Source organism: Gorilla gorilla, chromosome 1 (genome assembly GCF_029281585.2).
Source record: "Gorilla gorilla gorilla isolate KB3781 chromosome 1, NHGRI_mGorGor1-v2.1_pri, whole genome shotgun sequence".
In the NCBI taxonomy this organism is placed as follows: domain Eukaryota; kingdom Metazoa; phylum Chordata; class Mammalia; order Primates; family Hominidae; genus Gorilla; species Gorilla gorilla.
Window position 1 is genome coordinate 5,695,358 of NC_073224.2, and position 25,662 is coordinate 5,721,019.

General features: G+C 44.5%; 1 protein-coding gene and 1 non-coding gene across 4 annotated transcripts; one reads left to right on the forward strand and one right to left on the reverse strand.

The window, feature by feature from the left end:
- Positions 1-18,916: 18,916 nt before the first annotated feature.
- On the reverse strand, positions 18,917-19,022 carry LOC115933511 (U6 spliceosomal RNA). Its single transcript, XR_004069335.3, has one exon. It is a non-coding gene; the product is annotated as a U6 spliceosomal RNA (small nuclear RNA).
- Positions 19,023-19,529: 507 nt separating this feature from the next.
- LOC115930073 (piggyBac transposable element-derived protein 2) lies at positions 19,530-25,392 on the forward strand. 3 transcript variants are annotated; one of them, XM_031007791.3, is made up of 2 exons: positions 19,530-20,108; positions 22,845-25,392. In XM_031007791.3, exons 1-2 carry the CDS (start codon positions 20,092-20,094, stop codon positions 24,604-24,606), a joined length of 1,779 nt encoding a protein of 592 aa, XP_030863651.3. In that variant the 5' UTR covers positions 19,530-20,091; the 3' UTR covers positions 24,607-25,392. The 3 variants fall into 3 exon arrangements, with proteins under 3 accessions (XP_030863651.3, XP_063562920.1, XP_055237397.2); XM_063706850.1 differs by having other exon boundaries at positions 23,522-25,392; XM_055381422.2 differs by lacking the exon at positions 19,530-20,108 and adding an exon at positions 20,116-22,312.
- The last annotated feature ends 270 nt before the right edge of the window (positions 25,393-25,662 follow it).

The window sequence follows — 25,662 nt, forward strand, 5'->3', positions numbered from 1 at the left end:
GAGAAAGGCCCCCTCACCAACTCACACAGTGCCACCCTAATAGGAGAAGGGGACTACTCAATGAGAGTTTCTTTACTCATTTTCCCTGAAGCAACCATTGTAGCAGCTGTCACAGAACAAAGAACTTAGAAGTCTCAGGTTTGCTGATGCAGAAAACTTCTAATAGTATTTAAGTAACGTTTTCTAACATCTACCAGTTAAGGTTAGAGGAAATCTTAGGGTGAAGTTTTTGCAGGCTACCCATCATAAACATTCTGCAAAGAGCTCCAAACTATTGATTTTTAAAAAAATTTGTAATAATATTCCAAAGTCCAAAATGTGTAGGGTAGACCAGCAGTTTGGAAACCCAAGTAAGAGACAGTTTGTTGAGAGAGTTTCCTGTATATGTAATGTTTTTCAATAAATTTAGGAAGTTTTTAGTCATTATTTCTTTGTATTTTTTTGCTGCTTCTTTCTCTTCCTTCTCTCTCTCTCTTTTTTTCTTTTGGTACTTCCCCCCTGTTGCTCTGTTCATTTTTATATCCTTTATTCTGCCAGTTATTAAGATTGTAAAATCTCTATCAGTCAATCTTCAAGTTTGTTCTTTCTTCTGCAAATTCAAGTCTAATGTTGAACTCTGCTAAATTTTTTATTTCAGCTATTGTAGTTTTCAACTCCAGAATTTACATTTAAAAAATAATTTCTATCTATTGATATTCTCTATCTGATGTGATATTATCATCATACCTTCCTTTAGTTGTTTAATCAAGTTTCCTTTAGTTATTTGAACTACTTTGAAGACTTTTTTTTTTTTTTTTTGAGATGGAGTTTCACAATCTTTTCCCAAGCTGGAGTACAATGGTGTGATCTCGGCTCACCGCAACGTCTGCCTCCTGGGTTCAAGCAGTTCTCCTGCTTCAGCCTCCTGAGTAGCTGGGATTACAGGCATGGGCCACCACGCCTGGCTAAATTTTTTATTTTTAATAGAGACGGGGTTTCTTCATGTTGGCCAGACTGTTCTCGAACTCCTGACCTCAGGTGATCCATTCTCCTTGGCCTCCCAAAGTGTTGGGATTACAGGTGTGAGCCATGAAACTTTGTTAAATCTGACATCTGGTAACTTGTGAAGGTGAATTTTATGTGTCAACTTAGGCCACACGGTATCCAAATATTTTGTCAAATATTATTCTAGAAATTTCTGTGAAGTTATATATTGGATGATATATATATATGATATATATATATGATAAGTCTATATATTTAAATCTGTAGACTGAGTACAGCAGATTACCCATTATGATATGGGTGGGCCTCCTCAAATCAGTGGAAAGCCTTTATAGAAAAAGACTAACCTCCTTGGAAGAAGGAAGACTTTTGCCAGAAGACTGCCTTTGGACTCAAATTACAAGTCTTCCCTGGATTTTCAGCCCTGCCAGCCTACCCTGCACATTTGAACTTGCCAAGCCCCCACAACTGCATGAAGAAATCCTTTAAAATGAACCTCTCTCTCTCTCTGTCTCTAAACATCCTGTTGATTCTGTTTTCCTGGACAATCCTGACTAATACATCATTCATAGAGGCAGTTTCTGTTTCCTGATTTTTCTTTAGTTTATGGGCCATATTTTCTGTTTCTTTGCATGTCTCATAACGTTTGTTGGAAACTGGACATTTTAGATCACGTACTGAAGCAACTCCGGGTATGCCTGCCACCTCAGGTGGGCTTGTTATTGTTATTTGCCTGCTTATTTGTGTAGTGATTAGCTGGATTATTTTCCTGAAGCCTATTCTCCCACTACCACACTCATTCTTCCCCACCCCCTGCAGTGGGAAGCCTCTAAGCCTCTAATGTTGCTCCTCACAGGACACAACCATTGGTATGCCCACAGTCATTGTAGGATGATGGTGGTTTTGGCAGATTTCTTTTTGACTCTCTATTCCTGACCTTACTCAGCTGTTAAGCTCTCTAATTGGAGGCCGATTGCTCAGCTGTTTTCAACAATGCTCTGGGCATCCGTTGCCCTATAGGCTTAGCTAATCAAATTCAGGCTCCTTTGTAGGGACAGTTACCAAAGTCATTGAAACATGTTCTGACTCCAGGAGGGCTCTTTGTAGTTGTCTGGTGTCTTGTTTCTCTCTGGCAAACCAGCCGGCCTACAGTTTAGCCTATATTTCTGTCTTAGTCAGCTTGGTGTGCTATTACAAAATATTATAAACTAGGTGGCTTATAGACAAAAGAAATTTATTTCTCACGGTTCTGGACACTGAAAGTCCAAGATCAGGATGCCAGCATGGTCAGGTTCCGGTGAAGGCCCTCTTCAGGTTGCAGACTGTTGACTTCTCATTGTATCTTCACATGGTGGAAAGAAGGTGAGAGAGCTCTCTGGGGTCCCTTTTATAAGGTCACTAATTCCATTCATGAGGGCTCCACCCTCATGATCTAATGACCTTCCGAAGGCCCCATCTCCTAATATCATCACATTGGGGGTTATAATTTCAACATATGAATTTTGGGGGAACACAAGCATTCAGTCCATAGCAATCATCAATGAATCTACTAATTGCTTCCCAATTGTCTTTCACTGCAACCGCCACTGTTTTATTCCCCCTGTATTTAGAGGACTCTTAGACTTGAACTTCAGACTCAGTTATAAGTGAGGTCTGTTCCTTTGAGTAGAAAGCTGGAGCTCTCTGTTCTATGCCTGCTTCTGCCCCTGGGTAAAATCTCTGAGCCATGGCGCTGGAGAAAATGGCATCCTTCTCCTGAGTGACGCCTCTACTTTAGGAGCTGAGCGCTTGGTAGAATGGTGTGCAGCAGCCCTAGAATTTCTCAGGTTGGCCTTTATTGGCATGGGACTGCTGCCAGTGAACTAAGGCAGTGGTGATTGGGGCCTCAGTATTTGCAGTATGTGCAGTATTCTCAAGGCCTCTATCCCATGACTAGGAGAGGCGAGGAAGAAGGGAGTCTTCACCTGTCAGCCATACTCACCTGGAATTTATTATCTTCAGTAGGAAGAAACTGGGGGCAGGATGAGACATGCTAACTTTCTGCTCCAGAAAGTGTGAAAGTTATCAGAATCAAAACAAGTCCCTTGTTAACAAAGCTCCGACACAAAGAGCCAGAAAAGGCCGTGAACAGACGGTTCTCATGCACGAATGCCTGACAACAAGAACTATCACAAAAAGCTCTGCAAAAACCACAACCTTGCACAAAGACCATCACAGCCTTACACAAAAATATAATTCTGCAAGGACATCTGCCCAGCAACTGCTTGTCCAACCTCAGACTGGCACCACCTTTATTATTTGATTCTTATAGCCATGACAGTTATCTCAAAACAATTATGTCATCCTCCTCATTTTTCCTTTAAAAACCACTGTCTTCTGTTACCTCCCTGAATACACACATAGTTTTCTATGGCACATATATTCCCATTGCAATTCTATTCCTAAATAAACATCATTTTCGTTAGAGAGTCTCCCTCTCTGTCAATGTAGGTTGACAGAAGTTTGTCCCCTGACTGGGAGCACTGGGGAGAGGAAGCCGTGTGTTCTTGGCAGTAACTGTCTAGAGTAGAGTTTCCATCTTGCTGAGTTGGGTGGGGTGCAGGGCATGGATCTTGGTTCCCCTGCGGAGCCATTTCCTGGGAGGTTGCAAGGATGATGGCTGCCCTGAAAGAGCAGAGTCACCTGCAGGGATCCCTGCTGGACCACACAATGCTTGGCACGTTTCTGAGCACTTCTTATACATCTGCCATTTTACTGATGCGTTCACCATTCCAGGCCCAACTTAAATAATAAAGTTGCTAAGGCCCCTCTCCTGGCAGCTTAGATCAGAATCTCTGAGGATAAACTGGACACGGATATGTGTGTAAAGATCCACAGATGATGATGTTAATTCATACTGAGGGCTGATATCGACAGCTGTGGCTCCAGACAGTTAATTCCCAATAACTCCTCTGTCAATCAGCTATACCAAGGATATGTCTTGGAGCCGTTTGTGTTCTGCTAAACACATGGCGCCAGTAAATGAACTACTCTAAGATAAGAGTGTGTGCAGATTGCTCAGAGAAGGCTGTCTAAACCTCTCTTTCAGGTTTCAGGACCCAACGCAAACCTTTGCCCCCGGGCCACTCTTTAACCAGAAGAGGCCCATCCAGTCTGAATACCCTTTATTGATCTCTCGCCTTGCCCAGTGTGAGGCCCTGCTGCCATCTAGGCCTTGGGGTTGACAGAGATACTGGAGCCATTCCACATGTTCTCTTTATTTAACACACATTCCCTTTATTTAACTCCCATTCCCTTTATTTAACTCCCATCGAATAAAATTTATAGGAGGCCATTGGTTTAGACTGAGCCCCTGCCACTGAGCCCAATAGACCAAACCAAAGTGAAGTCACTCATGCTGAAGGTCCACAATACCAACCTCAAACTAAGCTGTTTATCTGACTTGCCAGGAAATCAAGAGAGAGAGGTAATAGATCCTCAAACAAGCCAATTTTAGCTGACATGATGAGAAAGTACCCTTTGCTTTAACTTTTACAAGGAAACTAACTTTGACATGACCAATTCTCTTTTAGCTCTCTCTTCTGCTTCCCGGAGCCCTTTTCCGTTTATAAAGCTGTAAGCCAAAAATAAAATTCTAAGCCCCCAACCAACTGAACAGACCCCTCCTCTTGGATAAGGACGTCCTGAAGTTAACCTGAAAAACTAGTCCAGGCCATCACGGGAAGCGGAGGTTGGACATGCCTCATTATAACGTACTCTCTTTGGAATTCAGGCACAACTGACCAGCATTAACATTAAAACAGACCTGAAGACTGACATAGTAGCTCTTTATAGCAATAACATACCAACATAACAGCAGGCCCTGAAAGAAATAAAATTATTTTACCCCAAAATATGTATCTTTGACATATTTTAAAAAGGCCCGGTATAGCTATTTTTTTGTAGGGAAAATCTACATTCTGTTGAGAATCTCCTACCTGGAGATTTGATCTGTATGATAAAAATCTTGGTCTTCATAACCCCTTGTCTTTTTTTTTTTTTTTTTTGAGATGGTGTCTTGCCCTGTTGCCCAGGCTGGAGTGCAGTGGCATGATCTTGGCTCACTGAAGCCTCCGCCTCCCGGGTTCAAGTGATTCTCCTGCCTCAACCTCCCGAGTAGCTGGGATTACAGGCATGCACCACAATGCCCGGCTAATTTTTTGTATCTTTAGTAGAGATGGGGTTTCACCATGTTGGCCAAGCTGGTCTTGAACTCCTGACCTCGTGACCTGCCCACCCCAGCCTCTCAAAGTGCTGGGATTATAGGTGTGAGCCATACGCCCAGACCATAACCCCTTGTCTTGACCCAGACACTCCTTCCTGTTGGTTCCAGGTCTTTAAACAACTTAACTCTTTCAACCAATTGCCAATCAGAAAATCTTTGAATCCATCTATGACCTGTAAACTACTCCTTCCCCCACTCTTCTCCCGCCCCACTTTGAGTTTTCCACCTTTCTGGACTAAACCAATGTACATCTTACATGTATCAATTGGTGTCTTATGTCTTCCTAAAACCAAGTTGTAGCCCAATCACCTTGGGCAAATGTTCTCAGGACTCCCTGGGGCTGTGTCATGGGTTATATTTCTTATATTTGGCTCAGAATAAATCTTTTCAAATATTTTACAGAGTTTAACTCTTTTCATCAACAAAGCCAATCTCCCCTGCTCGGGTCATGGGAACATTCATTCTATTTTATAGAATGAGGTGTTGCCCATTTTAGAATCGCAAATAGGTTGCAGGGAGCAGCTCATGACTATAATTCTAGGACTTTGGGAGGGTGAGGTGGGAGGATTGCTTGAGGCCGGGACTTTGAAACCAGCTGAGCAACATAGCAAGAACCTGTCTGTACAACAACAACAACAAAATTAGCCAGGTGTGGTGGTGTACACCTATAGTCCCAGCTACTCAGGAGACTGAGGTGGGAGAATTGCTTGAGCCCAAGGAGTTCAAGGCTGCAGTGAGCCATAATTGCACCACTGCACTCCAGCCTGGGCAACAGAGTGAGACCCTGTCTCAATAAAATGAAATAAAATTATAATTGCAATTAATAGCCAATTGAGATCTTCAGACTAATGTGTTGTAATTTTTGACCCTTTCTCATTTCTGGCTAAGCAAATGTGGGCCACAGGATGACACCTCATCCCTGGTCCTCCAAGTTGGGGCTGTTCAGTTCCTACCTCTTGAGCTAAACCAAAGAAAAGCTGGGACTCAGGTTTGAGATCCTCATGCTTGGTCTGGTGGCTTCTCCACGCACAACATCTGCCTCTTCCTTTTCCCTCCGGGCTCCTGGAAGAGGGAGTTCCATAGACCAGGGGCCCTTAGCCCCATCTGAATTTCACTCATTTTTCAAGTCTCAGGTTTGGACTATCCCTAACATGTCAGTGCTTCTGGCTACAAGCTCTATGGAAGTGATGGGTGGGAGCATCGTAGCAGCAGCAGCTGACACTTATTCAGAACAAGTCATGCCACATACTGTTCTAGGTGCTTAGAGCTCAGGCACTTTGGCTTTAGAATCTGCATAAGAAAACTGTAAGCGTTCATACTTCCCTTACGCACAAGTTCTTACAAGGAGCATAGCAGATATTGATGGGTCCATGAGGAACCTGAAGTCTGACGGGGAGCTGCGCAGCTGGTGCCTTTCTCTAGGATGGGCTCTACCATGGGCACCACTCTATGCTCAGCCTGATTCTCTCCCATCCAGGTTCCTTCCTGGCCGCTTGAGCTTTGACCTGTTATTTTGCACCCATTTTATGTGTCCAGGAAGGGCAGAATTTTGATGAATTGGTCAGCTGCTAGCTATATAAATGGGTGTCATAAATGGGGATTGAGTATGTTTGCAGAGTCTTTATTTCCTCCTTCACCTTTGCATGATACAGGTCTGTCCTTGAAAGACATGCAAACACCATCTGTCCCTGGTGAACATGGGCAAGAACCCTCAGACACTCCACGAGGCCCTGTTATCCTGGGTGGGTGGCTGCTAGGGGCTGTGAAAGCGGTGGGTGATCCCAGGCTGGGGGCCGGATGACTAACACCCTCACATCTCTTCATCTCTTTGACCTGCGTCTATCCATATGTTATTAAGGGTGGGTAGCAATAAAACTTCTTGCCTGGGATGACAGTGATTAAGGAACAGCTTTGCCCCTGCCCAGGCTTCTCTTCCTCCCTGCCATTTTCTTTAGAAGGAGAAAATTGGATGTGCCACCCTTCACCATTCTAACCTTTCTCAAAAGACCCTTCTGAAGAAAATTATCCATGAACAGCCCAGAAGATTAGGACATTTGAATGTGCCCCATGTTGATGAATGCACCTGCTCAGTTGTATTCCACATTTGTGTTTCAACTGTTTCCACTCCTGGTCTGTGTCCCACATCTTGAGGATTTAGAGAGTAGAAAATACCTTTTACTTTTGTGTAAGGTACATGCTGTGGAATAGAAACTTCATGGTCTTTAGCCAGCAGTGTTGATAGCAAGTGAGAGAAAATAGCTGTGTCACATATGTGAGTCAGGATAGGCTAGGTAATGGTGCTATAACAAGTGACCCCAAGGTGCCAGAAGCTAAAACATTAAATATTTATTTCTTGTTTATGTTATCTGAGTAAGCTGCATTTCTGCTCTGTGTCATCTTAACCTGGGCCCCAGCTGGTGGAGAAGACTCTGCATGAAGAGTCACTAGTTGTCATGTGGAGTGAAAAGGGAGCACGGCAAACCACAGACTATTCCTGAAAGCTTCTGCTACAAAGGGACACACATCACTGCCGCTCACGTTGCACTGATGGGAGCAAGTCATTTAACCATGTCTGACATCAATGAGGCAGGAGGGTATAATGTTCCCCAGGGAGGGTCAGTGTTTCTCTGGATATATTAATATCTTCTCCCAGACCCTGCATGGATACAAGAGCACACTCCTGGATATTCATCTCAGAACTGGGGAGATGGGACAGTGGCCAGGGATGGCGGTTGGTGGGGTTGAGAGCAACAGGCATTAGAGAGAACTAGGAAACCCAGATCAATTGTCATTCAGCTTCAGCCAAATTTTGTATCTTTGCTGAGCCTCAGACTTCTTTTTTTTTTTTTTATTATACTTTAAGTTTTAGGGTACATGTGCACATTGTGCAGGATAGTTACATATGTATACATGTGCCATGCTGGTATGCTGCACCCACTAACTCGTCATCTAGCATTAGGTATATCTGAAAAAGAGGGGATTGGATTAGACAAGTGTTAATGTTGATGCCCGTGGGAGCTGATTACAAGTATGTGGGAAAACCCAGATCCATTAGGAGGATAACTCAAGATAGCATAGCATAACTGAGAACTCTCAGAAACTCTTCTCCATGCCCTCGCCACATGTGACGTAGGGGTCCCTCCCCCTAGACCCTGGAATCTCAATCTGTCTTTATACCTCAGCTTATTCTTCACCCTAGCTTGGTGTCCCCTTTCTTCCTTTTCTGCTTCCTCACAACCTGTTTGTATTCTTCCTCAGAGTTGCCACATCAAGAAGAATATCTTACAGTTTTCTGCACTCATGTCTTATCTTCCCAAATGCCCATATCCTTCTTGAAGTTTATGTCTACGTCTTTGACGTCTTCTCTTGAGCCTCCTGGCCTGTTCTTCCCCACCTCTTACCGTACCTTTCACAGAGCTGAACTCAGTTGTAATTATTCAAGCGCCAGCTATTGTTTGCATACGTTATCTTGTTTAGTCTTCATGACATTGCCATTAAAATATCTTATTTTCCTCATTTATCCTGTAAGTTTTCTACCAACCCAGTGAAATGTCAAATGTTTAGTACACACAATAAGGGACCAATAAGCAGCAGCTACTATGATTTTTGTTACTATTACTGATGAGGAAACAGATTTGCAAAGGCCAAGCAATATGCACATGTTGCACAGTTAGTACGTGGGCACTGAGTTTGAATCCATCAGAGTAGTCATCAGAGCTAGTCACTATATGTTTATTTCTTTCCCCTCCTGAATGTATGTTGGATTGCACTTCCCCACCTTCTGTGTGTCGCAAAATGACTTTGACACTAGCTCTGGCAAGAAGTGACATTTGCTACTTTTCAGGGGAAGCTTTAGAAGTCACTTTAGGAGGTTCACCTCATCCTCTTTCTACTGCAGTTGTGAAAATGAACTCATGTGGTAAGGTAAAACTCTACCAGGCAGAGGTGCTGAGTCATAAGGATGAGCAGGGTGCTTCTGTCAATGCCAATCAGACATGGAGCGTGGGGGAGACATTGTTAGGCCACTGGAACTTAGGGTGTGGAGGTTTCTATGGCAACATAATCTAATCCATGTGACTGATACACCAAGACATGATTGTACAATTACTGACATGTTCTTTTGGAAATCTGTGGCTATTAACTTCCGTCTCATCCACCAATCAGAGCTGATGGATGGGTTCTTTTTTATTTCTGTCAATACTGACCTTTTCATTAACGAAACCATTTAACAATCAGGTAGTTGTTGTCAACAGGGAGGTGCAATCCCCTGGGAAGTGTTTTGGTGATTTATGGAGGTGTTTTAGCATGATTACAATTATTATTAGTGGCAGTGGTGACTCATGCCATTTCATGGGCAGGAAACAGGGATGCTAGACATCTTGTAACTTTGGGGATGGTCCTGAACAACAAAAGATTGTCCCAATCTTTCATAGACTGTAGAATGTCTAGGTGGACAAAAGTTATAATGACTGGGGCTTAGAACCTAAATCAGTCTTACATACGAATGCAAAGCATCTGGCAACATAGCTTTTGGGCTGAATTTTCCAAGAATGCAGCTATCGCATATGTACAGAGAGGATTGACTTTTTCTTATTTTACTTTTTTTACTTTTTTAACTTTTTTGCTCTTGTTTGCTCTGCACAAGATGCCAGCAGAAGGTGCATAATGCAGCTGCAGATGCAGTCGCCTGGCTCGGTGAGGGGTGTGCCCCAGACAGTGGTCAGGGGGCTGAACCGAGAACTGACGCCCTCTGCTTCCAGGGTCCTGGGCCATCCCTGTGTGTCTCTGGTGTTTCCACCTCATGGAGCACTGCTATATGCTGGCCTGGATCGGTCTTACCTGGAGGTAGAAGAAGGCAGCCCCTCCCGCCAGGAAACCCTGAAATTGGAAGTCCACAGTGACAGCTGAGGCATCACATGAGAAAGTCTCTCAGAGTACAATGGATTGATATAGGTAGACATTGTGGAAAGACTAAATCAAGCTAATTAATATATCCATTACCTCATACACTTATTCTTTGTGGTGAGAACATTGGAAATCTACTTTTAGCAATTTTATTTTTTCTTTTCTTTTCTTTTTTTTTTTTTGAGACGGAGTCTCGCTCTGTCACCCAGGCTGGAGTGCAGTGGCGCCATCTCGGCTCACTGCAAGCTCTGCCTCCCAGGTTCACACCAGTCTCCTGCCTCAGCCTCCTGAGTAGCTGGGACAACAGGTGCCTGCCACCACGCCCAGCTAATTTTTTGTATTGTTAGTAGAGATGGGGTTTCACCATGTTAGCCACGACGGTCTCGATCTCCTGACCTCGTGATCTGCCTGCCTTGGCCTCCCAAAATGCTGGGATTACAGGCATCAGCCACCACACCCGGCCAAATTACAATAATTTATTTAAAATTAAAGACTTTTTTTTTTCTTTTTTTTTTTTTGAGATTGGACCTCACTCTGTTGCCCAGCCTGGCCTCAAACTCCTGGGCTCAAGGGATCCTCCCACTTCAGCCTCCTGAGTAGCTGGAACTACAGGCACATGCCACTGTACCTGGACAAAGACTAATTTGTTTTTAGAGCAGTTTTAGGCTCATGAAAAATTTGAGAGGAAGGTATAGAAGTTTCCCATGTACCCTGATACAGGCATCGCATTCGCTACAACGGATGAACTTCCATGTGTACATCATTTTCACCCAAAGTCCGTAGTTCACCTGAAGGTTCACCCTGGTTTGAACAAATGTACAAGGATCTGTATCTACCATGATAGTTTTATACCTTATGTCTCTGAGTCCTTGTTAAACTGTCAGCCCTTGAAAGTTGCGGGCTGTGCGTTCTTATTCCTGGGGCTCCCTACGTGAGTTCTGAAAATGAGGAGTGACATCTCAGAACGTGTGCATCCCCTCTCCCCGAGGAGCTGGAACTGTAAAGGTTGTGGGGATAATTGAGACCACCACTTTATTGTATAAATGAAGAGTCTGAGGTCCAGAGTGGACCAGAGGTAGTTCCAAGGCCGGACAGTAAGGCAGAGCCTGAGCCCGCGGGGAGAATGCCTTTCTTCAAGTTTTCCAGAGTGCCTATAAATGACTAGAGAGTGGTCCACAGCAAGCCACGGAGTGGCATCCAGGGTGTGGGGCCCGGAGTTTGGCGTGGTGGAGAACAGCCAGGCCTTCCTTACACCACCCCTTTGTGAGAGAGATGCAGGACTGTCCTAACTGACCTTAGTAAAGGGCTGGGGGTGGGCAGGAGTCACTTCTGCCTGCAGGCATTATAAAGGGGCGCTGCCAGAGACTGAGCTCACTGCCACCAGGCAGAGTTAGGCAGGCTTTCTGGTGTCATTGCTGCCCCTCACTCAGCGCTGCCCAGAACCCCTGGCACCTTCTCCACTCCACTGCTTGACCTTTGAACGCTGATGTGGTGCTTTTCCTTGTCCTGCCCTGGGAAGAGCACATCTTTGAGAAGTTGCCAAGTGGAGATTCAAGTCAGTGGCAAGAAGGAGGGACAGCACCTGGGACCTGTGAATCTCTCCCCACTGGCTTTGCCCAGAGAGAGAAATAAAACCAGTGTTCCACACCTCCTGCCCCGACCCAGGGAGAGACTGATTCTGGTTCTGGGTCTCTCTCCACCCAGCCACAAGAGCCATTGCTTGGCACGGTGCTGCGAATGGACAAGCCTCCCCTCTCTATCTGTTCCCTGCAGGACTGTGGCGTCTCCCTTCCACCTGTCCTCTCTCTCTTTCTGAGAAGGAGGAAGTAGAGCTGTGTATCACAGCTCATAGCACCTAGAGTTTATCACTGGTGATGATTCTGTAATTCCCGAGGCCCCCCACATGCTACTTCATGCCATTTCACTAATCTTAGTAGACCGTCAATGATCCTCTAAATATCTGCATATGGATTTAACAAATTACAATTCCCCACATGTATACACACCTCTAAATATTTAATTAGAATCCAAAGCCAAATGCATTAGTTTCTACTTGAATAGTTTAACCCCCTGTGCACACAGAGAAGACACACACAGTTTTACATGATTCCAAAGCCCAGCCTGCATTGATGTTACCTGGTGTAATGCCTACGTGTCATAGCTGAATTTCTACGCTTCCCTAACTCTGCTTACCTTTAAGAAATAAGATGCTTGCAGTGAAAATTTACCTTTGTAACCAGACCAGCTGAGATTGGCCAGTCACCCTTGTATAAAGAGAAGTCATGTTCAGTTCACACTTTACTCTTTCTCTATTGCAATCATATGTTACCAATTAAAATTTGTGCTGACCCTGGCACAGTGGTGTGAGCATATGGTCCCTTGTCAGGTTCATGACTATGCCAGATGTTATGCTTGGGGTCAGGTTCCACTCATGCTGAGGTCCGAAGGGAGAAGGTGGATGAACAGATAGCGGAACGAACACTCAGGGGGCCGTAGGCAGGTGAAAGGTAATTGTATTCAGCAGCTCTCTCATCAGCAGCTTAGTCACACTAGCTCTCTCACACTGTTCGCCCTGTCTCGGCTGCTTAATCCAGCAGATCCCACACACAGCTGCGTGGCCGGCTCTCCTTTCAGGGTCAGCAGCTTAACTCTTTCTCTGAGCTCGAGCGAACTAGGCTGTGCCCTGGCTCTGCCCGTCCGTCTGCAAAGATGAACCACTCTGACTCTCTCTTTCTTGGGGCACAAGTGCGAGCGAGCTTGTACAGTGTCAGCAGGGCAATTATACCTGTTACAGACAATAGTGGCTGAGAGCCAAATGATGGCCTTCCTGTGTGATGGGTACACACCTGTGATAACAAGTGGAGTTACACACCTGCACTGTAAACTCGCTGAGTCACTCTGGATGTTTACCTCGGCCTATCCTTGACCAAAGCACATCCATTACCTTACACTTCTCTTGTCTTCCTGTTAGCCCCACTTTTTCTTAGGGTTTGCCTCTGTCAGGTCTCAGGAATTTTACTTCCTTTACTCTTTATAATTCTGTAAATCTTATGGATCTTTTAAAGTAGAAACAGCACCCTCCAGACGTGGCCCTGGGGTCTGGGTGACTGAGCAGTGAGTTCATGTTGGACCCTGACATAGGTGTGTGGTTCCAGGTGGTTTGTAGCTACCCCTTTGCTCCCTTTTCGTAAATAATCTCCACCAGACACTTCAATAAGATTTTAGTTTTTCATAGTGTTTTTTGTTGTTGTTTATTATAACGCATTGTTTCTCCCTCATTTGGCATCTCACTAGGTCAGCATGGTGTAGCTCAAAGCGTGATCTTTATGATGTGGAGAACTGATCTTCTAGCAGTGTTAAGTGCCCTGGAACTCTCCTGAGTATCCTGTAATAATCAGTTGGGGCCTTGGAAGATCCGATTCCCAGGAGGGGTGGGGATTTCAAAGAGAAACAGAGCGGGACACTAGTTAAGTTGTAAGAACATATTTGTTTGTTTGTTTGTTTAGTATAGAGATGGGGATGGGAAGTGTGTATTGCTATGTTTCCTGGGCTCATCTTGAACTCTTAGGCCAAGTGATCTTCCCAGCTTAGCCCCCTGAGTATCTGGGACCATCTGCTCACACGGCTGTACAAGGGTCAGCACAAATTTTAACTAGTAACGTATGATTGCAATAGGGAACGAGTAAAGTGTGAGCTGAACGTGACTTCTCTTTGTACAAGTGTGACTGGCCATTTAAAAGGGAGAATACAGGACTAGGGAGGGGGAGTGAGCAGGGGTTCCATAGAGCAGAGAAGTGAAAAATTACAAAAAGAAGTAAGAAGGAGTTAGTCCATGTGAAACCCACCTGGGTTTGTTAACTGGTGCTTATTGAAGTTAGGCTCCTAGCTTCCCACAGAAGATGGGAGACAGGGTCAGCTAGAACAAACAGTAAATTATTTTCAGGTGTCAGCTAGAACGCACAGTAAATTATTTTGGCAGCCTTATCTTTTTTTCAGACAGGACTTTAAGGAAGCCTGGGGTTATCCTAGGGATGTAGACTTGAGCTCTTAGAAATGATGTAACTGTTTTGTTCAAGTCTTTATGGGTCAAGGTTGAGGGCTCGTTGAGAAGAGGGCTCAGAAAAGCCTGGCTAGTTTGGTTGGGGAGAGAATCTTTGTCAGGAGTGTTGAGTCTGGCTAGTAGGGTCTCCTTTTATAAGGACTTGGCTTATTCATCCCTGTTGAACATACTCCTAAACCCTTGTACTCTTCACATTCTATTTTTTTTCTGGTGTTTCTTGTTCTTTTTCTTTTAGACAAGGTCTCACTCTGTCACACAGGCGGGAATTCAGTGGTGTGATTATGGCTCACTACAGCCTCATCTTCCTGGACTCAAGCAATCCTCCCACCTCAGCCTCCTCAGTAGCTGGGGCTACAGGCACATGCCACCATGCCTAGCTAATTTTATTATTATTTTTATTTTTTGTATAGATGAGTTCTTGCCCTGTTGCCCATCTGGGCTCAAGTGATCCTCCTGCCTTGGCCTCCCAAAGTGCTGAGATTATAAAAATAGCCACTCTTCCTGTCCTCACATTCTTGTTTTATCAGCTATTATTTGGTACATTTAGCATTAGCTCCTCATATTATTACTCCTTCCTTTTACTTACACAGAAAAAGTTGCATACTTTATAAACAGACACCAGTATTAGCAACAAAACATCCATTTTGTATTAATACTTCCTGAATTAGCTTCCTGTGGCTGCTATAATAAATTACCATACAAGCTATTGGTAGCTTGAAGCAACATACATTTATTCTTTCACAGCCCTGGAGGTCAGCAGTCTGAAATCTGCTTCACTGGGCTGAAATCCAGGTGTCAGCAGGGCCACACTTTCTCTGGATGCTCTTGGGAAGAATCCATCCCTCGCCTCTTCCAGCCTCTGGTGGTTGCTGGCGTTCCTTGCTTTGCGGCCACATCACTCTAATCTCGGTCTCTGTGGTTACACTGCCTTCTCCTCATCGTGTATCTCAGATCTCCCCCCGGTTCTTTGTTATAAGAATACATGCTCGGGGGAGGGGGGAGGGATAGCATTAGGAGATATACCTAATGTTAATGACGAGTTAATGGGTGCAGCACACCAACATGGCACATGTATACATATGTAACAAACCTGCACGTTGTGCACATGTACCCTAGAACTTAAAGTATAATAATAAAAAAAAAGAACAACAACAACAAAAAAGAATCCATGCGATGGCATTTAGGTTCCATCAACATGATCCAGAATAATCTCCCAAACATAAAATTCTTAACTTAATCATGCTGTAAAGCCTTTGCCATATAAAGTACCATTCACAAGTTCCAGGGATTAGAAACTGGTATGTTTGGAGGGTTATTCAGGCTACCATATTTCCCTACTTGATAAAATCAATAAAAATAAAACATATTTAATTATATTCACCCCTTGCCCAAGTTGGCTTTAAGTATGTTAATATTACCTTTTTTTAAATTTTAAGCTCATTATTAACATGCTATCTTTCAAAGTCTTGCTAAAAGAAAATTTTTGATATTCGGATTGCCACATCATGGCCAGTGGGCACTGTAGATCGGTTCCTTTGTCCTTTCTATGTTGTTCCTCACATTTGGATTGAAAAATCTCTCCTTTCCAGGACAACAGGTGATTTCAGAGCCTTGTGAATTTTCTTGCCTCAACCCATGGACTTAGCTACTGATATGATTCGGCTCTTGACTCTGTCCACACTGAAATCTCATCTTGAATTGTAATCTCTACGTGTCAGAGGTGGGGCCTGGTGGGAAATGATTAGATCGTGGGGGTGGTTTCCCCCATGCTGCTCTCCTGATAGCAAGTGAGTTCCCATGAGAGCTGATGGTTTCTCCCCTTATTTTTCACTCTCTGCTGCTACCATGTAGGACATGCCTTGCTTCCCCTTCGTCTTCCATCATGATTGTAAGTTTCCTGAGGCCTCCCCAGCAATGTGAAACTGTGAGTCAATTAAACCTCTTTTCTTTCTAAATTACCAGTCTCAAGTGGTCTTTACAGCAGTGTGAAAACAGACTAATACAGAAAATTGGTACCAGGAAAGTGGGGCACTGCTGTAAAGATACCTGAAAATGTGGAAGCAACTTTGGAACTGGGTAATGGGCAGAGGTTGGAACAGTTTGGAGGACTCAGAAGACAAGAAGATATAAAAAGTTTGGAACTCCCTAGAAACTTGTTGAATGGCTGTGACCAAAATGCTGAAAGTGATATGGACAATGAAGACCAGGATGAGGAAGTTTTACATGGAGATGAGGAACTTATTGGGAACTGGAGTAAAGGTCACTCTTGCTATGCTTCAGCAAAGAGACTGGTGGCATTTTGCCCCTGCCCTAGGGATCTGTGGAACTGTGAATCTGAGAGAGATGATTTAGGGTATCTGCCAGAACAAATTTCTAAGCAGCAAAATGTTCAATATGTAACCTGGCTCTTTCTCAAAGTGTATGCTTATATGCATTCACAAAGAGATTGGTCTGAAATGGAAACTTATGTTTAAAAGGGAAGCAAAGCGTAAAGATATGGAAAATTTGCAGCCCTCATGGAGAAACTCTCCTAGTGCAGTGTGGAAGGGAATGTGGGGTCGGAGCACCCACACAGATTTCCTACTGTGGCACTGCCTAGTGGAGCTGCGATGAGAGGGCCACCATCCTCCAGAACCTAGAATGGTAGATCCGCTGATAGCTTGCACCTTGCACCTGGAAAAGGTGCAGCACTCAACACCAGCTGTGAAAGCAGTCACAGGAACTGTACCGTGCAGAGCCACAGAGCCTGCTGAATGCCTTGAGAGCCCACCCCTTGCATCAGGGTTCCCTAGATGCTTGATTTGGAGGGTCTGAATTGATCTTATCCTCCAAACCCAGCCCTTGAAATCTCACAAATCCACCTTGTATTAGTCCATTTTTACACTATTATAAAGAAATACCTGAGATTGGTAATTTAGAAAGGAAGGAGGTTTAATTACTCACAGTTCCACATGGCTGGGGAGGCCTCAGGAAACTTACAATCATGGCAGAAGGTGAAGTGTCATGTCTTACGTGGTGGCATGAGAGAGAGAGAAATGAAAGTGCCACACACTTTCAAACAACCAGATCTCATGAGAACTCACTCACTACTATGAGAACAGCAAGAGGGAAGTACCCACTCCCCCCACCACATGATTCAATTACCTCCCACCAGGCCCCTCCCCTGACACACGAAGATTACAATTTGTGATGAGATTTTGGTGGGGATACAGAACCAAACCATATCATTCTGCCCCTGCCCCTCCAAATTTCATGTTCTTCTCATGCGTCAAAACACAATCAGGCCTTTCCAACAGTCTCCCAAAGTCTTAACTTATTCCAGCACGAACTCAAAAGTCTAAGTCCAAAGTCTCATCTGAGACAAGGCAAGTCCCTTCCACCTATGACCCAGTAAAATCAAAAGCAAATTAGTTACTTCCAAGATACAATGGGAGTACAGGCATTGGGTAAATATTCCTGTTCTAAATGGGAGATATTGGCCAAAACAAAGGGGCTACAGGCCCCACGGAAGTCTAAAACCCAGCAGAGCAGTCATTATATCTTAAAGCTCCAAAATGATCTCCTTTGACTTCACATCTCACATCCAGGGCCCACTGAAGCAAGGGGTGGGCTCCCAAGGCATTGGGCAGATCTGCCTCTGTGGCTCCACAGGGTACAGCCCCCATGGCTGCTTTCATGTGCTGGTGTTGAGTGCCTGTGGCTTTTCCAGGTTCATGGTGCAAGCTGTCAGTGGATCGACCATGGGTTCTGCAGGATGGTGCACCCCTTCCCACAGCTCCAGTGGGCATGCCCTAGTGGGGACTCTGTGAGAAGGCTCCAACCCCACATTTTCCCTTTGCACTGCCCTAGCAGAGGTTCTCCATGAGGGTTTTACCCCTGCAGCAGACTTCTCTCTGGACATCTAGGCGTTTCCATACATCCTGTGAAATGTAGGTGAAGATCCCCAAATCTCAACTCTTACTTTCTGTGCACCCACAGGCCCAACACTCCATGGAAGCCACCAAGGCTTGGGCTTACACCCTCTGAAACCACAGCCCAAGCTGTATTTTTGCCCCTTTTAGCCATGGATGGAGCTGGAGTGGCTGGGATGAAAATATTGGCATGGGGTCCCTGTGGTGCTGAGATATTTCCTTAGCTGGAATCCTTGTGGAAACTCCCATCATCATTGTGTGCACGTGCAAATCCCCCTACTCCTATAATTAATTTCTGTGAGCTCTGGATAAACAGGGATGCTTCCTGACTTCTGTTTGCATTTCCCCCCAGTATTACTGCATTTTATCAATTTATTGACAGGGTCAGGGCGACTGGTTTTCCATTAAATTATTCAAGTGTGACTGTCTAATCTCCTGGAAAACTAATTAGATGCCCTTGGACACTAACACTTTCCAAATCTGTTGTGATTTTGTTCTGCATCGCTGGGCAAGTCACTTCTTTCCATGCCTCAGTTTCCTCAATGGTTAAATGGGGGTTACTACAACCTCAAGAAGACATGAAAGGACTGAAATGCATTGACATCGGGAAAAATGCTTAAAACAGTACTCTGCACTTAAGTGCTCACTTGCTAAAAGAGTTTCTAATGTCTTTACTCCAAAATATTTCAAACATACAGAAGATACAGAGACAAATATATCAACATCCATGTCCCCACCTCCCAGATTTAACGCATATTAACATATTTTGCCATATTTGATTCAGATTTTTTTTAAAATATGGAACACTTATGAATTTGCATGTCATCTTTGTGGACAGGCTATGCTAATCTTCTCAGTATTGGTCCAATTTTAGTATATGTGCTCCCGAAGTGAGCGCTCAGATTTTTTTTTTTTTTTTTTTTGAGACAGGGTTTCACTCTTGTTGCCCAGGCTGGAGTGTAATGGTGCGATCTCGGCTCACTGCAACCTCGCCTCCTGGGTTCCAGCGATTCTCCTGCCTCAGCCTCCTGAGTAGCTGGGATTACAGGCATGTGCCACCACGCCTGGCTAATTTTGTAGTTTTAGTAGACACGGGGTTTCTCCATGTTGGTCAGGCTGGTCTCGAACTCCCGACCTCAGGTGATCTGCCCGCCTCGGCCTCCCAAAGTGCTGGGATTACAGGTGTGAGCCACCGCGCCTGGCCAGAGCACTCAGATTTTATAAAAAGAACTAACAGATCTGGTTGGCCTTCCTCTCCCCCCTCACCCCATCTCATCTTCCACTTCCTCACTCCAGTTTCCCTCCCTCCTCTGTGGGTACCACTTCTGTGAAGAGCTAGCGTGTAGCCTTCCGGTTCTGGTTTTGTACTCCTTCCCTGCACGTAGTATCTGCTGAGAACACAGGGAATTTCTTGTGGGTATTTATAGTTATATAAGTGGTGTTCTACACTTTCTCTCTGCAGCTTTGTTTCATTAAGTGTTGTTTTCAGGATCTGTCTGCTGTGTAGGTAGTTCATTTTTTTAAACTTCTAATTAATATATTCATTTCCCAGTTGGTAGTCTTTTAGGTTTTTCTGATGTTTAGCTATTATGGATAGTGCAGCGGGATGTTCTACTGGCATCTATTAGTAGAAGCCAGGGATGCTGTTAAACATCCTAGAATGCAGTGGAAAGCCCCCTGCCACCCCACAAGGGAAGACTTCATCTAGCCCCAAATATCATCTACTTTAGAATGTATTTTGGTGTGAGTTGTGAGATGAAGGAGTTTGTTCTTTTCCATCTGAATAACCAGTCGACCCAGACACTATTAAGGTAGTGAATCTTAAGTCAGATATATTTTTCCCTTAAATGGTAGAAAAGATCCTGTTGCCTTGCTTCTTAAGATACAATTTTTTTTAAATTGACTTTTCTTGTCTTACAGGTTCTTAGACTCTGTGAGTAAAGACAGCTTCATCTTCCCACTTCATCATGGCTTCAACATCCAGGTAGGAGTGCCGTTTGATCAAATGTTTTATTGAAGAATTTATTCCCCTATGCTTTTGAAAGGCCAGGTCCATGACATTTTTAGCTCTCGGCCTCAGTGTAACAGTTGGTGTCCAGGAAGTATAAAGGAAGAAGGGAGAAGAGATGGGAGAAGAATGGGAAAAATGGGAAAAATGGGAAAAGGCTGACAGTTGCGTGGTATGGGTGTGGTTATGTAGCACTAATGTTTACACTCGATAGAAAACCATGACTTCACTTTCCTCATCTTTCAAGATAAAGACACCAGATGGCTACTCCTGGGGCCACCTCAGTCCCCGCAGGCTTTCTCATGCCTGGGGTTTGAACAGTCATGTGCAGAAGTTGTTTGAGAGTCTGGGGGTGAGCTGGAGCTTGGGCAGTCAAGCCTGGTAGAGACCTGGAGCTTGCAGCCTTGGCTCTGCCCCTGTGAACTGGGTGAGGACAGGTCAGGAAAGCGTGAAGATGGCTGCTGTCCCCTGAGAACCTTACTCCAAGGTCCATGAGAAGGGCTTTTAATTTTCTTTCCCTTCAAACCGGTCTCTTTTCCTGGCCCATGCAGAGCTTGGATGAGTGAATACCTCACCTCCCTGGAGGTCAGCATGGCAGCTGACAGTCAGTCTCCAGGAAGTGAGGTTGGAGTGAATTTCTAATGCAGCCTGAACTCCAAAGTCCATGGGCAGTCTGCACTGATGCAGCCTCTGTGGTAAATCCTGCATCCTCCCTCTGGGATGGAGGGTCCTCACGTAGAGGTTGGGGCCTGCAAAGGGGCACAGGGAAGCTGCAGGGACCTCTGTGCCTACCCTCCATGCTGAGTCCATTCTCATAGCCAGGGTGATGTGTTTACAGCCTAGATATGATTCCTCACTACCCTGTTCCATGGTTCACCCCCACCCCTGGGGCTACCTATGGCAGCTGAACACTGGAAGTCCTGGCCAGGGCCTGTGGAGTCCTGTGGGGCCTGGTTCTCTCTGGCTCTGCTCTGCTCTCTTGTCCTCATTGCACCTGCAGCCTCGCTGATCTCCTTGCTGTTCTGCAGATGTCGAATCCCTTCAGTGTCAGGGCTGTGTGCCTGTGGTTCTTTCTCTCTGCCTGGGACATCTTGTCTCCAGCTGTCTGTAGGGCTCTTTCTCTCACCTCCTTCAGGTCTCCCACTCTGTGAGCCTTCTCTCACCATTCTGTCCAAAATAGCAGCCCTAGCTCTACCCCTTTGTTGCATTCTGCCCCTTATCCGGGATGGCATTCATTGCTACCTGACACCATCCTGCATAGCTACTTGTCTGTTGATTTGTTGTCTGACTCCTCCAATTAGAACTAAAGTGTTGTGCAGGGTGGGAGTGGAGTGTACCCATCGCCAGCCCCTGGGCAGCACCTGCTCACTGTCTGTGCTCAAATGCAAGTACAGAGAGTCTCCCACTTAGCGTGGTTCAACTTAAGATGGTGTAAAAGCCAGATACATTCTGTAGAAACTGTACTTTCAGTACCCATACTGTCACTCTGTTTTTCACTTTCAGTCCACTAGTCAATAAATCATATGAGCTATTTAATACTTAATTATAAAATAGGCTTTGTGTTAGATGACTTTTTTCCCAACCATAGGCTCATGTAAATGTTCTGAGCACATTTAAGGTAGGCTAGGCTACACTATGATGTTTGGTAGGTTAGGTGTATTAAATGCATTTTCGACTTATGACATTTTTAACTCATGATGGGTTTATTGGGATGTAACCTGATTGTAAGTCGAGGAGCACCTGTATCACTCACCATCCATTTGGTTCCTATGTCCACAGGGCCAGAGAGTGTCAGGAGTTTCCATGTTTTCCAAATTGATTTGGCTTCTGAATTGCAGTTAGCATACAGTAGGATACCCGCAAGGGAGCTACCTGAAAATCCAAATCTGCTCAGTTCTTGAATTTGGGTAGTGAGAGTTCAAGTTGGGAGAGTTTGAGAATTTGGGGAATGAGGGAAACTTCTATTTGTCAATAAGAGAGGGAAGGTATAGTAAGACAAATGTAATTGCAGAGCTCCTAGGGCCATTGAGTCTGAGGGGACAGGAGTGGGTGTCACTGCAGCTGCCCAGGGCTCCCTGTTGCCAGTTTCTGTTATCTGGGGTGATGACAGCAGCATCTGGATTCATCACTAAAGGGACCCTCTGCTTTAGAGTACATCGTTTAAGAAGGAAAGGAAGTAGGTAAGACCCCTTTATTCCGTCTCCCATTGTTAAAATACTTCTGCACTTAAAAGCAGAATCTGTGGGCCGGGTGCCATGGCTCACGCCTGTAATCCCAGCACTTTGGGAGGCTGAGGCGGGTGGATCACGAGGTCAGGAGATCGAGACCATCCTGACTAACACGGTGAAACCCCATCACTACTAAAAATATAAAAAAATTAGCCAGGCATGGTGGCACGCACCTGTAGTCCCAGGTACTCGGGAGGCTGAGGCAGGAGAATCGCTTGAACCCAGGAGGTGGAGGTTGCAATGCACCACTGCACTCCAGCCTGGGTGACAGAGCATGACTCCGTCTAAAAAAAAAAAATTATAATAAAAAGCAGAATCTGTGTTTAGCTGGAAAATTTACTTACTAAATGCTGTGCCTTGTGGTGCCAGATCTGTGAAGCCATTCAAGTGAAAGTGTTTTATAGTGGGAGCACCCTCCTCTTTTCTGCTGAAGCATTGGCTTTCTTGCATGGCCTCTTCCTGATTCTGTTTCCTGTCATAACAGAGATGTCATTGCTGGGAGAGGTATCCATTCAAAGGTGAAGTCTGCAAAGCTGCTTGAGGTTCTGAATGCTATGGAGGAGGAAGAGTCCAACAACAACAGGGAAGAGATTTTCATTGCACCTCCCGACAATGCTGCGGGGGAATTCACTGATGAGGACTCAGGTGATGAAGACAGCCAGCGAGGTGCTCACCTACCTGGCAGTGTGCTGCATGCTTCAGTCCTGTGTGAGGATTCTGGCACCGGGGAGGATAATGACGACCTGGAGCTGCAGCCGGCCAAGAAGAGGCAGAAAGCAGTTGTGAAACCTCAGCGCATTTGGACCAAAAGAGATATTCGTCCAGACTTTGGCAGTTGGACGGCATCAGATCCTCATATTGAGAATCTGAAAAGCCAAGAGCTGAGTCCCGTGGGCCTTTTTGAGTTGTTTTTTGATGAAGGAACAATTAATTTCATTGTTAATGAAACCAATCGTTATGCTTGGCAGAAAAATGTCAATTTGAGTCTTACGGCTCAGGAATTGAAGTGTGTTTTGGGCATTTTGATTTTAAGTGGGTACATCTCTTATCCAAGGAGAAGGATGTTCTGGGAAACCTCTCCCGATTCACATCATCATCTTGTGGCTGATGCAATTAGAAGGGACAGATTTGAACTAATCTTCTCATACTTACATTTTGCAGATAACAACGAACTTGATGCAAGTGATAGGTTTGCCAAGGTCAGACCTCTCATCATCCGGATGAACTGCAATTTCCAGAAGCATGCACCCTTGGAGGAGTTCTACAGCTTTGGCGAGTCTATGTGTGAGTACTTTGGGCACCGGGGGTCCAAGCAGCTGCACAGGGGGAAGCCTGTGCGACTTGGCTACAAGATTTGGTGTGGGACAACCAGCAGAGGCTACTTGGTGTGGTTTGAGCCCTCACAGGGCACACTGTTTACCAAGCCAGACAGGAGCTTGGATCTAGGAGGCAGTATGGTAATAAAATTTGTGGATGCGCTTCAGGAGCGTGGTTTTCTGCCATATCACATATTTTTTGACAAGGTTTTCACAAGTGTTAAACTGATGTCCATTTTGAGGAAAAAGGGGGTGAAAGCCACAGGAACTGTTCGTGAGTACAGGACTGAGCGATGTCCCCTAAAAGACCCCAAAGAACTGAAAAAAATGAAGAGGGGTTCATTTGATTACAAAGTCGATGAGAGTGAGGAGATCATCGTGTGCCGCTGGCACGATAGCAGCGTGGTCAACATTTGCTCCAATGCTGTGGGCATAGAGCCAGTGAGGCTGACCAGTCGTCACTCTGGAGCAGCTAAAACGCGGACTCAGGTCCACCAGCCATCACTGGTGAAGCTGTATCAGGAGAAGGTGGGCGGCGTTGGTAGGATGGATCAGAATATTGCCAAGTACAAGGTGAAGATCCGAGGCATGAAGTGGTACTCAAGCTTTATTGGCTATGTCATTGATGCTGCCCTCAACAATGCATGGCAGCTGCATAGAATCTGCTGCCAAGATGCCCAGGTGGACCTCCTTGCCTTCCGGAGATACATTGCCTGTGTGTATCTGGAGAGCAATGCTGACACAACGTCTCAAGGGAGGCGAAGCAGGCGGTTGGAGACTGAGAGCCGCTTCGATATGATTGGGCACTGGATTATCCATCAGGACAAGAGGACCCGGTGTGCCCTCTGCCACTCGCAGACCAATACCCGGTGTGAGAAGTGCCAGAAGGGTGTCCATGCCAAATGCTTCAGGGAGTACCACATCCGGTGACATCATGAGACATGCTTCTTTGGTTTATAATGAGATGTTTACAGTTAAATACGGATAGCAGTTGAGCACTTCTGCTTTGTGTTGGAAAAAAGACCTGAATTTCTAATGACTTGATTTTCTATTTTCTCCCTATCCACAATATAGTTATCTTTTCTATTGTGTTGTGTTATGCCTACATGTGATATAAATTAATATTTATATTCATTTATATTTATATTTTTGAACTTATTTATTTAAAGTTATGGATCACTTTTTATTCAAATAAAAGTTGTGCTTTGGGGTATATTTGAATCCTAGCAAGAATAATCAAAGGAAAACTTGCAAGAACAGTAAGAAGACTTTACCATTGCATGCCATGGTTTATAATCTAAGATAGGCAATAGTGTATAAATATCATGTAAATGTGATGGATTTCTTAATCATATTTATTTCATATTAATCCAAGGTTATCAAACTTTCGAGGGATAGATAATCTGCCTTGTATTTAGTCAGAGGGCTAGAGGTGCAGATTTCATATTTTCTGAATGAAAATATTTTCGTAATACACATATATCAATGTGGGATTCCTTTTTGTAAAAAAATTATTTTTTTAATTTTGTGGGTACATAGTAGGAGTGTATTTTTATGGGTTACATGAGATATTTTGATACAAACATGCAATGTATAAAAATCACATCAGGGTAAATGGGGTATCCATCTTGTCAAACACTTGTCCTTTGTGTTTCAAACAATCCAATTATACTGTTAGTTATTTTAAAATGTACAATTAAATTATTTTTGACTATATTCACCCTGTTGTGCTAGCAAATACTAGGTCTTACCCATTCTTTCTATTTTTTCATACCCATTAACTATTCCCACTCTCCCCCACCCCCTAACTACCCTTTCCAAGCTCTGGTAACCTTCTTTCCACTCTGTATGTCCATGAGTTCAATTGTTTTCATTTTTAGCTCCCACAAATAAGTGAGAACATCTGAAGTTTGTCTGTCTTTGCTTGGCTTATTTCACTTAACATAATGACCTCCAGTTCCATTCATGTTGTTGCAAATGACTGAA

Excerpts from the sequence above, each read along its gene's own strand:
- LOC115930073 (XM_055381422.2), top strand. The coding sequence starts at position 22,236 with ATGACAGCAGCATCTGGATTCATCACTAAAGGGACCCTCTGCTTTAGA. Across the intron at positions 22,313-22,844 it reads TTAAGAAGGAAAGGAAGTAG|AGATGTCATTGCTGGGAGAG; the intron begins GTAAGACCCCTT and ends CTGTCATAACAG.